We start from the raw sequence: 17,951 nt of genomic DNA, 5'->3' as shown, positions 1-17,951 counted from the left end.
TGAGTGGAGGGCACTACAAATTTTAATCGTGACTCTAAAAATTCCCACTTTTCTTGCCTCCTTCTTTTGCCTGTGTGCAAAACAGTGTCTTACAAACCCTGTGCGTGTGTCCCATCTGAGGTCGTTCTCACGCTCGCTTCGGACAGTCCGGCACATTGCTCCATACTACCAGCTTTTCCCCTTAATTTCACTCTGCTTCATATTGATGGCACAGCAAGAGTACAAGCGTCTCAATGACTACCTTTTTACCTACAAGGGATGTGTCTTTCTTATCAACAAAGCCAATGAGGTCTCTCCGGAGTACATAGACAGCTTGGAACACTTCGAGATCAGAGACAGCGATGTCTTTGTCATCACTTACCCCAAATCTGGTGAGTACTTCACTGGTTTTTCAGTACCATCAAAGGGCTGGTTGTTTACATTGTGTTGAAGTGAAGCTTTATATTATGCTATATACATACAGTATATGTATTATATATATGTATATATATATATGAAGCGAAGTGATTATTGCAATCCTTGATTTTGCTGTTGAACACATTGAAGGCACATCTTTTTATGATGCAACACATTCAAGCTCAAAGATTTACAGCAAATCCCATAAATTATAAGTGATCTGTGATGTGATACCTGTTTGATTATTGACAATTATTTTTATCTATGTGGACACAATTAAAATTATTTCTTTTCATTGAGGTGTGTTGATATGCATTGCTCACTCAGCTATGCATTGAGTGTGTCTGCATACAGAGGATACAGAGTTATAATTTTAATATACTTTGTTATGACCCTGAGTCATAAGAGTGTTTTGTTGTGTTTTTTTTTTCCTGTGTGCTGTTGGCTCTCTGCCATTGTCCCCCAATGGTGGAATGAACTTCCACACTTCATGCATTTTGGCGAGTCTATGTTTACCAGATGGTGACCTCTGGACATAATAATGTTACATATTTACCAATACAGTGGGTCAAGTGTAACAGCAGTGATAAGGATCATGCCTCACTGACCAATTAGGCAATGAGGTGTACTGCTTATGATGATGTCATGGCCAACAGTCAGTGTCACTCAAGATTGTCACAGCCAATTATGAACAATTATGTAATTAAACAGCAAAAATATTCAACCATCATCCACAGTCCAGATTCAGACATCATACTTCATTCTTTCTGAACGCGCACACACACACACACACACACACACTCAGGTCCTCCTCTTTGCTCTTTTGAAAAATTTACTGGTGGGTCGCAAATGTAAATAGCCTTTGACCTTGATGTGCTTGCTACCGCATTGAGGTCTGCATTCTCAGCAATGGATGCCCAGGTTTTAAAAGCCTGTGTACTCTCTCCTCTTTAAACTTCACAAAGGTGCTGTTCATAAGTGAAGTTCACACACTTTGGACTAGAAAAATCTGTACATATATGTGTATAACTGTTGCAAACAATCATGAGAGAGCTACAGAAGGCCAAAACACCAATCAAAGTCCAAAGTTCTTCATAATGAAACCTGACAGGCTCGCAGCCTCTTTCATCATCTGTACATTATGTTACATGGAATGGGAGGTGTTTGCAACAGTGCATCACGTCCATTGAACACAGGCAGGGAGACTCCTTTGCACTTTCCTAAGGATACCACTAGGGGGCAGAAATGTGCCGTGGTCACATAAACCTTAATCTGTAGAGGTTTCCTGATTATGCGTCACATGACAAATAGAGACGTGAGGTCAAGAAAGGGCTCTGAAAGTGTGCGTGGAAACTGTGCTTTGGAAGTGAATTTTAATACTGTATGAAACGTATTATGCTGAAATAGCAGCACATCAAATTGTGCACATAAACCTCAGCCTTGACTCCAATGCATTGATGGCACAACAGAGTTCTCTTGATAGGAATGTACAACATATGCAACAGATTAAAGCGCCACTTGATTTGAGCCCTGCTGCCTCACTGACCAATTAGGCGATGAGGTGTAGTGCTTATGATGATGTCACGGCCAACAGTCAGTGTCACTCAAGATTGTCACAGCCAATTATGAACAATTATGTAATTAAACAGAAAAAATATTCAACCATCATCCACAGTCCAGATTCAGACATCATACTTCATTCTTTCTGAACACACACACACACACACACACACACACAATGAGTAATGCATTTATTTTACTCTAAGTATGTATATTTATAATTATATATGTTGTGAAAAACGTGATCAGATGCATGTGTTATGAAAGGGTCTATTGTAGCGTTGGTGACAGTGGCACTCGGGACAGGAATGTGTTACCTGATATCATCTTCTGAGGTGAGCCTGAGAGGGGAAAGGTGTCCAACCTGGGAGGGTTGGCTGTCTGCTTGTGTTGGGGTCTGTGAGTGTCATGGTCTTCCCAAAGCTTTAAACCATTCAAGGGACGCAGTTATTATGGTCATTTCAGTGAGGACGAAGAACCTCATAATTGATTATATGAACAGGCATTCTGACATCACCTTCAGTTTTGCTTTTACATTTCCAAGGTACAATGTGATGCAAGGATATTTTGTATGCTTTATCGGGTCACATATACCAATTGTCAATTTGGTTTGGCACAGAATGACCCAGATGTTCTTCAGAAAGTCATACCATTCACAAGGATGTTGACCCCTATACAAAAGGGATTTCTGGAATGCATTTCAGACAATTTGGTGTGTGTGTGTGTGTGTGTGTGTGTGTGTGCCTGTGAGTTTAATCTCTTCCTCCTCATATAAGCTTCACATCAGTAGCTTCATGTCAATGCCCATCCCAACAGCACATTTAGTATCAAATGAGTAACTTTAGTTTTTGGGATTGGATAAGTGTTTTGGTAATTAGTGCTAGCTGAAACTTAATTCATGTGTACTGTAATGTTTATTTACTTGAAGACGATTCAGACACAGGTATCAGAAAAAGGGAGCTTAATGCAGACTAGTCCCTGTCTTCACACTGTTCCTGATGGAACATTAACATTACTGCCACATCCAAAACTGCACTTCTATTGCAGCACTTTATAATAAATAACTAATTCACTTTATCATGCAATATCAGCTGTTAACTAGCTTAGGACAGAACCTCATTTTTGTTACTTTTAAATCTGTCTTGTTGCCTATTATTGTCAATAATTGATATAGCTGACCCTAACAGTCTTGTGTTATAGTATAGTTGATTGCCCTGTAAATTGCGTTAGGTGAAAACATTTACTGAATGCTGCACTTGTTAAGATGTCCACAAGGTGACACCATAGAGGAGCAAAAGCTCTTTTGTGATCCACGGCTGAGTTGAATTCTAATGCTTTGTATAAAATTAGATCGGGACTCTTCAGTCCGTACTAAAACACAGTGGTTGTGAAATAGCTGAATCACAGCCTGTCAACACATTTTTGCCATAACTCCTCCAAACTACATGCTGTATGTCATTTTTTCAAGCCGTGGTATTTTTTTTTTATATTGATGCGCTTGTGTGACATTTGCATGGCTGCATATACTGCATGTAGTTTCTACTACAGGAACTTCACGTATCCGTTTAAATTATAACTAAGTCATCTGATGGTTAAATGTACCAAAAAATGTGCATAAGCAATGATTCTCATAAATTGATTACAAATTCCAGCATGTTTATATATTTTGCAAAATACACTTTTCTTTTCACCTGCATCTGTGTGTGTGTGCGTGTGTGTGTGTGTGTGTGTGTGTGTGTGTGTGTTGGGGGGGGGGGGGGGGGGGGGGGGTGGTAATTTGAATTTTCAATGCAAATTTTACAGACCATCTAGCTGTGCAGCCTTGTGTTTCATCGCCAACTCAATGGTTAGGCAAGAATTAGGAAGCTGTAGTCCTTATGTGACGTAGCCTATAGAGTGGTGCTGGTGCCCCCTGTGCTTCATTACACCAGCCATGTGGGAGGTGAAGAAAGTGCCAAGAGGAACGTAGATATAATGGACTTCGGTGTGGGACAGGTAGGAGGTGCATGTTTGTGCACAGGTTCAAAGGTATTGAATTTAGGGCACTACAAATTTTAATCGTGACTCTAAAAATTCCCACTTTTCTTGCCTCCTTCTTTTGCCTGTGTGCAAAACAGTGTCTTACAAACCCCGTGCGTGTGTCCCATCTGGGGTCGTTCTCACACTTTCTTCTGACAGTCCGGCGCATCGCTCTGTATTGCCAACCTTTCCCCTTCGTAATTTCACTCTGCTTCATACTGATGGCACAGCAAGAGTACAAGCGTCTCAGTGAGTACCTTTTTACCTACAAGGGATGTGTCTTTCCTATCGACAAAGACAATGAGGTCTCTCCGGAGTACATAGACAGCTTGGAACACTTCGAGATCAGAGACAGCAATGTCTATGTCATCACCTACCCCAAATCTGGTGAGTACTTCACTGATTTTTCAGTAACATGAAATGACTGGTTGTCGCCACCAGTGTTGCACTGGTGTGTGCATTGTTGTGAACTAAGTGGAAATGGTCTATGTTTGAAACTGTTTACTAGATGGTGACCTCTGGACATAGTACTGTTACATATTTACCAATACAGTGGGTCAAGTGTAACAGCAGTGATAAGGATCAATCGACATCCATCAGCCTCTGAACAGAAGACATGGCTATCTCCAGTTTTTCAATTTCAGTTACCTGTTCTTCCCTCAGCCATCCACATGCTTCATGAAGACCATGTATGTTAGCTCTCACAAGTAAAATAACTAGCCTTTGACCATGATGTGCTTGCCACAGTGTTGATTTGCAGATCCACCTCTTTAGAGCCTCCGACTCCCTCACATTTCACTTCAGCACCAAGGTCTGCAGTCTGAGCAATGAATGCTTTTTTTGCCAGGTTTTATCAGCCTATTTACTGTCTTTTACATTTACATTTATTCATTTAGCAGACGCTTTTAATCCAAAGCGACTTACATGTGTACAATGTTATCCATTTATACAGCTGGATATTTACTGAGGCAATTGTGGGTTAAGTACATTACCCAGGGGTACAGCAGCAGTGTCCCAGCAGGGATCGAACCGGCAACCTTTCGGTTATGATTCCTGCTCCTTAACCACTATGCTACACTGCCGCCCTCTGTTTACGCTTCACAAAGGTGCTGTTTATAAGTAAATTTCACACACTTACACACGTTGGACTAGAAAAAAACTATATACATGTTATCCATCCTTCTAAAACACAGTCCTAGTTTATCAGTGTGCCCATATTCTTGCAGACAACAACCCCCTCCATAGATTAATAGTATAATCATTTTTAGCTGTCTGAACCTATGGTCTATAACGGACCATTGACTCACATTTAACATGTCCAACACCTCACCCATCCTTTTTTTTCACAGTCAGTCTAATATATGAATCAATGATTAAAACATTTAAAAGCTCTCTATGTAATACATTTAATAAGTTTCAGAAAAATTTCAGAAATATTTTACTGTGGCATTTTTGTTGCCAGCCCCGGTCTAAAATATACCTTCTATTCTTATAAAGGTTTATCAATACAGCCAATTATTATGAAATAATTGTAGAAATTATCTGCCAAAGCTGATATCTGTTCTCTGACACCCTGGCATGTAACCTTTATGCTACTATGGATGTTCCCACTCCTATCTGCAGTTGCACAACTGTTGCAAACAATCATGAGAGAGCTACAGAAGGCCAAAACACCAATCAAAGTCCAAAGTTTTTCATAATGAAACCTGACAGGCTTGTAGCCTCTTTGATCGTCTATACATTATATAACGCTAAATAGGAAGTATTTGCAGCAATACATCATCGTGTCCATTGAATACAGGCAGGGAGACTCCTTCGTACTTTCCTAAGAATCCCTCTAGGTTTGCAGCACTTTGCCATGGTCACATAAACCTTAATCTATAGAGGTTTCCCGATTAGGTGTCACATGACAAATAGAGACGTAGGGTCAAGAAAGGGCTCTGAAAGTGTGCGTGGAAATTGTGCTTTGGTAGTGAATTTTTACGAAACATATTACGGAGAGATATCAAAACATCAATATGCCATCCAAATTGTGCACATAAACCCTATCCCTGGCTCCAATTCTTTGATGACACGAAGGAGTTTGTCTCTTGATACACAGTTGTCTCTTGATAAGAATGTACGACATATTCAACAGGTTAAAGCACCACATGATTGAGCCCTGCTTTCTCACTGACGAAATTAGGTGATGAAGTGTAATACTTATGAGGATGTCATGGCCAACAGGCCATGTCACTCAAGATTGTCATAGCCAATTATGAACAATGCAGTTATTTTACCCAAAGTATGTACATTTATAATTATATATATTGTGAAAAACGTGATCAGATGCATGTGTTATGAAAGGGTCTATTGTTGCTTCGCAAATGGTGGCACTCGGGACAGGAATGCGTTACCTGATATCATCCTCTGAGGTGAGCCTGAGAGGAGAAATGTGTCCAACCTGGGAGGGTTGGCTGTCTGCTTGTGTTGGGGTCTGTGAGTGTCATGGTCTTCCCAAAGCTTTAAACCATTCAAGGGACACAGTTATTATGGTCATTTCAGTGAGGACGAAGAACCTCATAATTGATTATATGAGCAGGCATTCTGACATCACCTTCAGTTTTGCTTTTACATTTCCAAGGTACAATGTGATGCAAGGATATTTTGTATGCTTTATCGGGTCACATATACCAATTGTCAATTTGGTTTGGCACAGAATGACCCAGATGTTCTTCAGAAAGTCATACCATTCACAAGGATGTTGACCCCTATACAAAAAGGGATTTCTGGAATGCATTCCAGACAATTTGGTGTATGTGTGTGTGTGTGCCTGTGAGTTTAATCTCTTCCTCCTCATATAAGCTTCACATCAGTAGCTTCATGTCAATGCCCATCCCAACAGCACATTTAGTATCAAATGAGTAACTTTAGTTTTTGGGATTGGATAAGTGTTTTGGTAATTAGTGCTAGCTGAAACTTAATTCATGTGTACTGTAATGTTTATTTACTTGAAGACGATTCAGACACAGGTATCAGAAAAAGGGAGCTTAATGCAGACTAGTCCCTGTCTTCACACTGTTCCTGATGGAACATTAACATTACTGCCACATCCAAAACTGCACTTCTATTGCAGCACTTTATAATAAATAACTAATTCACTTTATCATGCAATATCAGCTGATAACTAGCTTAGGACAGAACCTCATTTTTGTTACTTTTAAATCTGTCTTGTTGCCTATTATTGTCAATAATTGATATAGCTGACCCTAACAGTCTTGTGTTATAGTATAGTTGACTGCCCTGTAAGTTGCGTTAGGTGAAAACGTTTACTGAATGCTGCACTTGTTAAGATGTCCACAAGGTGGCACCATAGAGGAGCAAAAGCTCTTTTGTGATCCACGGCTGAGTTGAATTCTAATGCTTTGTATAAAATTAGATCGGGACTCTTCAGTCCGTACTAAAACACAGTGGTTGTGAAATAGCTGAATCACAGCCTGTCAACACATTTTTGCCATAACTCCTTCAAACTACATGCTGTATGGCATTTTTTTTCAAGCCGTGGTATTTTTTTAAAACTGATGCTCCCTTGTGTGACATACGCGTGGCTGCATATACTGCATGTAGTTTCTACTGCAGGAACTTCACGTATTTGTTTAAATTACAACTAAGTCATCCGATGGTTAAATGTGCCAAAAATGTGCATGAGCAATGATTCTCATAAATTGATTACAAATTCCAGCAAGTTTATATATTTTGCAAAATACACTTTTCCTTTCATGCATCTGTGAGTGTGTGTGTGTGTGTGTGTGTGTGTGTGTTGGGGGGGGGGGGGGGGTAATTTGAATTTTCAATGCAAATTTTACAGACTTTACCATGTACTTGTGCAGCCGCTGGTTCACCAGTTAGGCAAGAATTAGGAAGCTGTAGTCCTTATGGGACGTAGCCTATAGAGTGGTGCTGGTGCCCCCTGTGCTTCATTACACTAGCCATGTGGGAGGTGAAGAAAGTGCAAAGAGGAACGCAGATATAATGGACTTCTGTATGGGACGGGTGCGTATATTCAAAGGTTGTCAGAGAGTGGAGAGCACTACAAACTTTAAACTTGGCTCTAAAACTCCCCACTTTTCTTGCCTCCTTCTTTTGCCTGTGTGCAAAACAGTGTCTCACAAACCCTGTGCGTGTGTCCCATCTGGGGTCACTGTCACACATTCTTCTGACAGTCAGGCTTTTCCCCTTCGTAATTTCACTCTCTTACATACTGATGGCACAGCAAGAGTACAAGCGTCTCGATGACTACCTTTTCACATACAAGGGATGTGTCTTCCCTAATGAGGACATCCATGATATCACTCCGGAGTACATAGACAGCTTGGAACACTTCGAGATCAGAGACAGCGATGTCTTTGTCATCACTTACCCCAAATCTGGTGAGTACTTCACTGGTTTTTCAGTACCGTCAAAGGGCTGGTTTTTGCCACGAGTGTTGCACTGAAGTTTTATATCATTTTATATTAATATATATATGTATAGAACTAGTCAACTTGTATGCACCTGATGAAGAGATAATGGGAAACTTTCAAAGAAATTAATTTAAAGCCTTATGCTTAAATGGTAGAAATTTGTTTCAAATATTAATATAAATAGTGTAGTTGATGGCAATGCATGAATCTCTTTCCATTCTTTAATTTAAAAAAATATTTTTGGCTCTTTTTGAGAATCTAAAATATAAGATAGGTTTGATTTGTTTGTAACATTTTTTTGGTCACCACATAATTCTGTTTGTGTTATTTGTGCTATTAAAATGTGGAAAATAGTAAATACATACAAATATACACAGTACCAGTGTGGGTATGAGTTTGGACACGCTTTATTTATTTAATTATTTGTACATATACATACTCACATATATATATATATATATATATATATATATGCTTGCGTTGTTTTTCATGTGTGTATTTCAGAGTGAACTGTTTACTGCAATCCTTGATTTTGCTGTTAAAATCAGACAGACTTTTTATCATTTTATGAGGCATCACATTTTGAAAAGTTCAGAGATTCACAGCAGCTCCTAGAAACTGTACAGGATCAGTGATGTGACACCTATTTGATTATTGACAATTATTTTTTTCTATGTGGACGCAATATTATTGAATTATATTTATATTATTTATATTATTATATTATATTTATTTTGATTAAGGTGCATTGCTCACTCAGTTTTGCGATGATTATGTCTGTATGCAGAGTTATGATTTTGATATTTAGCATTCCATTGCCCTGCAAGTAGGTTTGGTGCTACTTTCCTTTAAAATGGACAAGTTGTAAAAATAAATATACACCTCTAAAGGTAAACACTGGTGCAGGGTTGTGTTAGAAATTCTTAGAAATCCTTTGTGATAGTCATTATAGGGGTGAATAAAGTTTATTCAAGGTGGGGAAGCCATACTTTGTTATGCATTAATAAACAATAATAAACTTCTACTAAAGTGGAAATGATCTATGTTTGAGGCTGTTTACCAGATGGTGACCTCTGGACATAGTACTGTTACATATTTACCAATACAGTGGGTCAAGTGTAACAGCAGTGATAATGATCATGCTACATCCATACAGCCTTTGCACTGTTTTCTCCCAAATCCTCCACCCCCAGGACTGATCCCACCCATTATGTGCCACATGTGAAATGTCCACAGCAAAAAAGACTTGAAAGACAAGGCTACCTCCAGTTTTTCAATTCCAATTACCTGTCCTACCCTCAGCCAGCAAGAAGCTTTCTGAAGATCTACTATGTCAGTTCTCTCAAGTGAAATGCTTCGTGAGTGGTGCTTGTCAGTACCGGGAACTGGGCTGTATAGCGTTTGATCACATTTTCATTCCAGCTCATAAATTCACCAGTGTGGACTGGACCCCTTCTTTGTCTCACCCTTGGCCTCTCTCTTTCACTCTCCCTCCCACACGCAGGGACAGTGTGGACCCAGCGAATCGTCACCTTATTGTACGAGGACGACTTCCCAGACTCTGTGAATCAGAGCACGTACAAGCGCATGCCCTGGCTGGAGTATTTGGAGAAGGGCAAGGAGTACAACTCGCGGCCATCTCCACGCCTCTTCTGCTCCCACCTCCCGCAGCACCTGGTCCCCAGGGGGCTGCTCAAGAAGAAGGCCAAAGTAAGCCATAAGGAAGCAAGTCGACTGAACTGTATCAAATGCCACACCCCCATACTTACAACCTCTCACCACACCCTACTCTCCTGTCAGAACATTTTGCTCTGCTACCTGTGGATGTTTAGTTAGCCCCTTAGCGGAAGGGTCTCTCATCATGTTCATAATCCTCCTGTACACTCGCCCCCAGGTGGCAGAATGAGCATCCTGCAAATGTCAGGATCACTGTCCTTTTTCCATCGCAGGCTAAAAATCCACCCAGTCAGCATACACCCGGGCTCTCCGTACTCAGGACACCTCTCCCTCCAAACGCTAACATGAGCTACTAGCTGTAAGACTGACTGTGCTTTAACCATAAAAGATAAAAGTATGGTGACACCTCAAGCTTGCAATTTCATTAGCTTAGTTGTAACCGCATTGTGAAGAAACAAATCTGTTTTGTAACACTTCAATGCTGAAAAAAGTTTAAAAAATGCTGGCTCTACCCCTCAGAAGGTAAACAGAAATATTGTCAAGCACCTGCTGGGGGTGAACACACACAATTTTTTTTTTTTTTGTTTGTTTTTTATGGATGAGACACGCACGTAGCTTCATTTGTTCACCCAACCTTTCACCAGCTCTAACCCCCAGAACACTCGTTATCAGATGACATCACATGTTGACAATCACAGTGTTTAAGGTCATGCGGTTTAAATTTAAAGTCCCTCCATTGTAGTTTATGGTTGTATGCCCTTTGACAACGCTTAGTATTCAGTGTTTCATAAACATAAGAGCCAACAAAAATGGAGGGTAGGAGTTTGCATGGAGTTTAAAGACCACACAAGAGGGAACCTGTCTGTTTTTTCTATGGCTGGGTTTGTTAACCATTTAGATGTACATGCAGTCCATTCACTCAGTTGCAATTACACTTTCTGAAATTTTGAAGTGCATCTGCATACATCTGGAAAAATGTAAAGTCATGTACAGATTTATATTACCTCGTCTCAGACTTTGAGGGTTGTGGATTCATGGGTTTGAAAGGGTGTGGACTGCAGGTGCATTCCTGAGGAATATTATGTCACTTAACCTCAATTGCTACTGTAAAATCAAGCTGGTCTGTGAATGGGTTATGAAATGTATTAGATACGGGGCTGTAAGTGCTTATAGCCCTGATTATGCATATCTGCTAAGCAGTAATGGGTTGAATGAGCCAATGATTCCTTTAATAGAATGGGAATTACAGTCTCACAGAGATAAGTGGAAAGTGCTCTTAAATGATAGCACATATCTGATCCGATTGAATTGCAAAGTTTACGATAATCCCAGGTTCAAATCAGTTCAGATCAGGTGTACTCTTTCAAAGAGGTGGCCGGAGGTAAAGAACAGCAAACTCTCACCCAGTGAAAACATTCGTATTTACATTTATTCGTTTAGCAGTGGCTGTTATCCAGAGTGGGTTATAAAAGTGCATACAAAAAGGTTAGGAACACACACACAATTACTAACATGGGTAATGTACGTTATCATTCCACCTTATCTGAAAACCCTTTGCCTATGCTCCATATTCTTCTATGTTAGATGAACTGTTTTGACCTCACAAAGAAACCAACTTATTATCAATGCTGAGATGTCCCATCAGCTGCATAGTTGGTTAGTATTTTTATCATTATTGATGTGCCAAGACATCAAATACTGTTTGCACCCTCTTAGAACATCATGCTAAAAATAACAGACAAAATTAATATTCAGTTGACACAGAACAGGACATCACAATATCCCTCATACCCAAGACTAGGGGCCACATGTATCAATGGTGCGTATGCACTAAAATCGTGTGGAGCACTTTTCTACACATAAAACAATATTTATGAAAAGATACTTCCCGGGAAAACATGTGTACCTCTATGCATGGTCCCGAGGTGGTGTATGCATAAAATTTGTAAATTTCGATACCAAGAGGAACTAATGGTGATGCAAGTAAACAGGTCTTGTGTCAATCATTGATAAGTGTTATCGTGCCAGGATGAAGAGACTGAGGGGGCACAAGGCCAGTCCAAGCCTTTATGGGGCCCTAAGCAGAATTTGACTTGGGGGGCCCCCCACCGCCTCAGCGCCACCAATACTATTGACTATTGTCAAATCTTGATCATTTGCACACCTACTGTAAATCTAACACACCCATTAGCAATTTTATTAGTTGTAGCTGTGTTGCTTACATCATACTAATGTCAGCCTGGCATGTTTTTACCCTTCTATGGTTTTTAATCTTAAAAGGTAGCAAACTCACAAGAGTGGTCTGGTGTTAATTTGCACTTTAATATCCAAAGTGATACAGTACTAAGTGGCATACTGAACGCGGTGTACTGAAAAGTAACAAAATAAACCAGCAGACAATACATTTACTGTAAACAAGTTAACCACCGCTCTTGGGGGCCCTAAGCAGGCGCTTAGTTTGCTTATGCGTCGGGCAGAGATGAGGGGGCAGTTAAAAATGGCGAGGGGGCAAATCTTTTTATATAGTAAAACAGTAGATTATCATCCTGCTATACCTATTTTAGCTTTTTTTTTTCATCCTACGGGTGGCAATATAGTGGCATTTTAACTAGATGCGAACAATTCCCTACCTTACCTTTTTCCATGTGTTTGTGCGTCATGGCCATAATATGAATTAACCATGCAGTAGCCTTTGAAAGGCTAAATAACAACAACACAAGACTACTGTTTCAAAATCAAATAATACATTTATTTCACAGCAGTGGTGAAGCCAGTATTAAACCTGAGTGTCCTCGCACAATTTAGGGAATCGGAGCAATCGGAACGTAGGTCTACAAGACGCAAAATACAATTTATGAACGATTCTAACCACTGAGAGATGACTGCTCTTACGTCCAGCTATTGATCCCCAACATCAATCTCTGCATTTCACTCAGATTTACCTGGGATCTTTAATATGCTAATTCGCCTTAATTAAAGGCGTGTCTCGGTCCATATAAACAATTGTGGGAGTGGACGTTAAGCGCGTTCATGTGCACATAATCTCACACAAATTTGATGTACGATCAATTTATGACAACAATTAGGCGTATGTGGTGTTTGATAACTCAGACGAAAAACCTCCGTATACAAATCGTGGGATTGCGCGTACACATGGTCCTACGGCAAGTTGTAGGCCTACACAAAGATTGATACATGTGGCCCTAGGTCTTTTATTTATTATTAAGACATCTTACTTTATCTGCTTCATTTGTGGGGTTTTTTTTTGTAATTCTGTAATGTCTGATTTTATCAGATCATCTACGTCACCAGAAACCCAAAGGATGTCATCGTTTCCTACTTTCATTTTTCAAAATTCATGGTCAAACTGGAGACGCACAACCATCTGGATGAAACGCTGGACAGATTTTGCAGTGGATGGGGTAAGTGCATGTCAGGGTTTAGACTAACATCATTTCTTTGACATTAGTTTTCTCTTTCAGCTTACAGTTATATTACATTACATTATTGTCATTTAGCAGATGCTCTTATCCAGAGCGACTTACATACATTAGGTTACAATTGTACCCATTTATACAGCTGGATATTTGCTGAGGTAGTTGTGGGTTAAGTACCTTTCACAAGGTACAAAAGCAGTGCTTTAATGGGGAATGACATCAGAAAACGTTTTGGTTACCAGTCATGCTCCTTACCACTATGCTGCATTGCAGTCCCTGTTTTTTGGGTGTTCCATGCCAAAGGATTACACTAAGCCAACCTTGTAGGCTACTAATTTCTGATCGTGTGGGGTTCATTCCTCTAACCATGAATGTTGCCTTGCTTTCATTTATCTTCTCAGTTATTGGAGGCTCCTGGTTTGACCACGTCAAGGGATGGTACAATAACAGAGACAAGTTCAACATATTGATCCTGAGCTATGAGGAGATGAAAAAAGTGAGAGAGAGAGAGAACTGTTTTGGACAATTTTTACACAACATCCAAAAAGTTTTTGCATAATGTCCTCTGAACAAAATGCTGGTTTGTCAGAACATCAGTACTGTGACTGTTTTCAATTTATACCATTTGACTATTCATACATTCTGTATTTAACATCACATACTGACAGTTTTTATTCTTTATTCTCTTCCAAAATATAATATACATGTTCTGTGCTTTTTGTGGTTTTTTTCTGTCAGGATCTGAGATCTGTTGTTGTGAGGATCAGTGAGTTTGTGGGGAAGCATCTGTCTGATGCCGCCATTGACAAAATAGTGGAAAAAGTCACCTTTAAAAACATGAAGGTTGATCCCACCGCAAATTATGATTTTCTGCTACAGGATGTCTCAGACAAGGACCAAGGAACATTTCTGCGCAAAGGTAAAGACAACATACATTCTACAAATAGAAACATCCGTTGACAACCATGAAATCACTGAATGTTCTCTGATTCTGATGACGTCATATATTCTCAAATTATAGGTATCGTTACCAAGAAACTATTGCCTCCTGTGATAAATATTTAGTTAATGTAAATTCACTGACACAATACCCCATACTCTTGAAGTGTTTGAGAGATACTGTTTATGAGTACTGTGTTAGACATGATGATCCTCAGTCTATTGTGTGTCGTACCATCACCAGCAGCTAACCAAGTTCTTTTGTGAACCCATTTAACTTATAATAGCAGCTAACTGTTAGCTCTCTAATCACAGCAGATAGCGCTGCTTTGAAAAATGCACTTGTGAAGAAAAATCAGCTCGTAATGTTTGAAAACAGATAGCTGTGATAAGCCTCATGTGCAGCCCCTTTTCAAATACTTAGTCGACACAGTCACTTGTCACTGCTACATAATTACTCTCCCCTGTGGGTGCTGGTGTGATGCAGGTACAGTCGGGGATTGGAAGAACTCCTTCACGGTGGCTCAGAGTGAGCACTTCGACAGGGTGTTCCAGGAAAAGATGAAGGATTTCCCCATGACCTTTGTCTGGGACATCTCTGAGTTCCAAGGCTGACTGGAGAAGTCTACACACACCCATGAGACCAGACGGGGAGCCCTGCACACCTCGAGCTGATCCCTCCTAAATTCAAATGAATGAGACCCTTTTTTCCATCTTTTTTCCCAATGATGTAGATACCCATTTAAATATTCCAGGGCCACTCTAAAGGAAGTCTCCCACACTCATTCCAGCATACACATCATGGTGCTACCAAGTGTGCGGCCGCCGCTGTGCTTAAGAAGCATTTCTGTTTGCAAAAGATAAGACGTTCAAAGTCACACCATCCAACTTGTAAAGCCCAGTAAAGTGAGTCCGTGAAGTTACAAAATACAAATGTAATTGATATCTTTTACTGATTTTACACTTTCATTATATTATTATTATTACATTTGCTTAGCAGACATCTTCATACAGCATTACTATCATTGCATATGTTCTCAGATATTATTCTCATATACAACTAGATGTTACACTACTGGATGGTAATTAGTAGAATATGGTTCTTTGCTGGGGGTTACAATGCTACTGTACAACCTGGGAACTGAGCCTGCAGTCTGGATTAGCCAAGTTTCATGACCACTATACCACACTGTCACCCTCATATACATATATATCAATCACTACATATTATAAAACAAATGAGGAGAAACAAAACTAGTCTCCTAAGTTAACGCAGGTGATCGACATAAAAGCTCATAGACCTTTCTGAGCGGGTCAGAAAGTTAAGGTGCTTCTAAGCACAGACTGAGCCCTATGGCCCAGGGTCAAGCCTGGCTGCACCATCTGCCGGCATTGACCTGGAGCCCACAGTGTAAAAACAAACAGGCTTTCTTCTATCGGGGTAAGGGTGGGTACCTGAGGAAGGGTCCCCTAGTCACAGCACTCCCAGCATCCTCCGACTCATTCGGTCACCTGTGAGTTACTCAAACAGCGTCAGAGAGATTTTCTCATCCTCTCATCACGGGTCTGCTTCCTAATTCACAGTGAGACTTGTAATGTGGACAATAATTACAGCAGGCATGTGTGTGAATCAGAGGATTGCATTCACTGCACCCTGTGCTCCTGCAGGTTTCTACGCATTTGTAACATCCATATCTTGTTTAATTTAGTCATGGGAAATAAAATGCCTCTGTTTTCATAGGGAAAAAGAGGATGGATGAGTGAATTGTGGTGCTTTAAAGAAAAAAAAAACATGTAAACGGTTTTTTATAAACAATGATTAAATCACAAATCATGTTTTGCAAAATAATTTCTTCACTGGCACAACTAGCTATTCTCTTCCTTGTTCATTTGCTTGAAAGCTGATGGATGATGCTGCCCTCTTCAGTACAGAAGTGCATTTTTATGAAAGTGGAATTTTGTACTGTAAAAACATGGTGTTGTAGGGGAAACATGACAACCAATAAAGAAAGATGCATGGTCAGAGTCAAGCCTGGATAATGCAAGCCCTGGCTGACCGCCAACAGAATAGCATGGCACTTTATAAACTGTCTTGCACGTATGTTAACCCTAATGCTGAGATTTTCCAGATGTCCAGTTTTCTCAGCTTTCAAGGTTACAAAGACGCCTTTTAAAATCTTTCCTTGTGTTCTATTCAATCAGTTCAGATTACAGTGCAATACAACAGACTGTAACATCCCACCGTTCAGAGAGCCACTGAGAGTAACTACTATAATGGGTGGTGTTTGTGTACATCCCAAATCATGCCATCTCTCCAAGCGTCTCTCTTCTTCACATGCTCAGCTGCCTACCTGCACACAGTCCCCCACAGCATAAAAGCAAATAAATAGCATTGTTCACAGAGGAGTGTATTCTTAGAGGGTCATTTCATTTTTCATGGGGAATTTAGTCTTTGCAAATGGCAACACAGGTGTACTTAAAATTGTGTAACAAGGAAAAGTCACAGATTGAAGCTGTATGGAGGCTTTACATTATTGTTATTTAGCAGATGGTCTTATCCAGAGCAACTTACAATTTCATCAATTTACTAATATATTTACTGAGGCAATTTTGGGCGAAGTACCTTACCCAAGGGTACAACAACAGTGCTCTAGAGGGGAATTGAATCAGCAACCTTTCAGATACAAGTCCAGCACCTTACCACTGTGCCATCCCTTTTCAGACTTTATTAGTGAATGGGCCTTCATGCAGTATCAGGATTATATGTGAATGTGAAAATGAACTGTCAGATGTGAAATTATTTAATCTGTAATCAAGGAGCTTCAAGCACTGAATTCCATGCTTTCCAGACTTTATACTCACTATGCCAACTATCTGACAGTATGGTCATCTGATGACAGTAATGATGGACAGATACTGCTCAAAGTGTGGAAAGAATGATCTCACAAGTTTGTGTTGATTTCCCCATGTTATAGGGACAAGTGAAATAATTTTTATACTTTTCCCCGTCCCACAATATGTAGGGAGTGATTAGCATTATGCCTCTTGTTCAGCTACGCTTAAAAGGTGTTTTTTGTTCTAATATACAGCAAGGCGTCTATGTGACACCTCAAAGTGGTGGGTGGGGGGGTTTCATTCCAAGATTCCATTCTGACATCAAGGTGACATGGTCAAGCTGCTTCTGAATCCCATGGAGCTGGGTTTCCCAGTGATGGCTTCTGTATGCTGGTTTTTTGGTATATGTCTTTTTTTAAGTGGGTTTGACTAAGCTGCTAAATGACAAATGAACAGTCTAACTTCAGGAGGATTACCACGGCCATCCCTTACTGGTACCAATTCCCTGTTTTTCTAGCCTACAGTAACCCCAAGGCAGCGTTTATGAAATAAAGCAGACCTTTAGCAAAGGCAGTGCTTTCCAAACCCATGTATACTGTTTTAACCACCGCAATCAGTTGCAATTTCTGTGCAAAAGAAAGTCGTT

The 17,951-nt window shown here is 40.0% G+C and overlaps 1 protein-coding gene across 2 annotated transcripts; it reads left to right on the top strand.

Moving 5' to 3' along the window:
• The first annotated feature begins 3,920 nt into the window (after positions 1-3,920).
• LOC118792401 (amine sulfotransferase-like) lies at positions 3,921-17,055 on the top strand. Of its 2 annotated transcripts, none has more exons than XM_036550244.1 (6): positions 3,921-4,362; positions 9,922-10,127; positions 13,390-13,516; positions 13,933-14,027; positions 14,270-14,450; positions 14,958-17,055. In XM_036550244.1, exons 1-6 carry the CDS (start codon positions 3,963-3,965, stop codon positions 15,083-15,085), a joined length of 1,137 nt encoding a protein of 378 aa, XP_036406137.1. In that variant the 5' UTR covers positions 3,921-3,962; the 3' UTR covers positions 15,086-17,055. The 2 variants fall into 2 exon arrangements, with proteins under 2 accessions (XP_036406137.1, XP_036406144.1); XM_036550251.1 differs by lacking the exon at positions 3,921-4,362 and adding an exon at positions 8,008-8,384.
• Positions 17,056-17,951: the final 896 nt, after the last annotated feature.

Source organism: Megalops cyprinoides, chromosome 1 (assembly GCF_013368585.1).
Source record: "Megalops cyprinoides isolate fMegCyp1 chromosome 1, fMegCyp1.pri, whole genome shotgun sequence".
Classification (NCBI taxonomy): Eukaryota; Metazoa; Chordata; class Actinopteri; order Elopiformes; family Megalopidae; genus Megalops; species Megalops cyprinoides.
Note: the sequence above shows the minus strand (reverse complement) of the source record. Positions and strands in the feature narration are given on the sequence as shown.

Excerpts from the sequence above, each read along its gene's own strand:
- LOC118792401 (XM_036550244.1), top strand. The coding sequence starts at position 3,963 with ATGTTTGTGCACAGGTTCAAAGGTATTGAATTTAGGGCACTACAAATT. Across the intron at positions 13,517-13,932 it reads CAGATTTTGCAGTGGATGGG|TTATTGGAGGCTCCTGGTTT; the intron begins GTAAGTGCATGT and ends TTATCTTCTCAG. Across the intron at positions 14,028-14,269 it reads GCTATGAGGAGATGAAAAAA|GATCTGAGATCTGTTGTTGT; the intron begins GTGAGAGAGAGA and ends TTTTTCTGTCAG.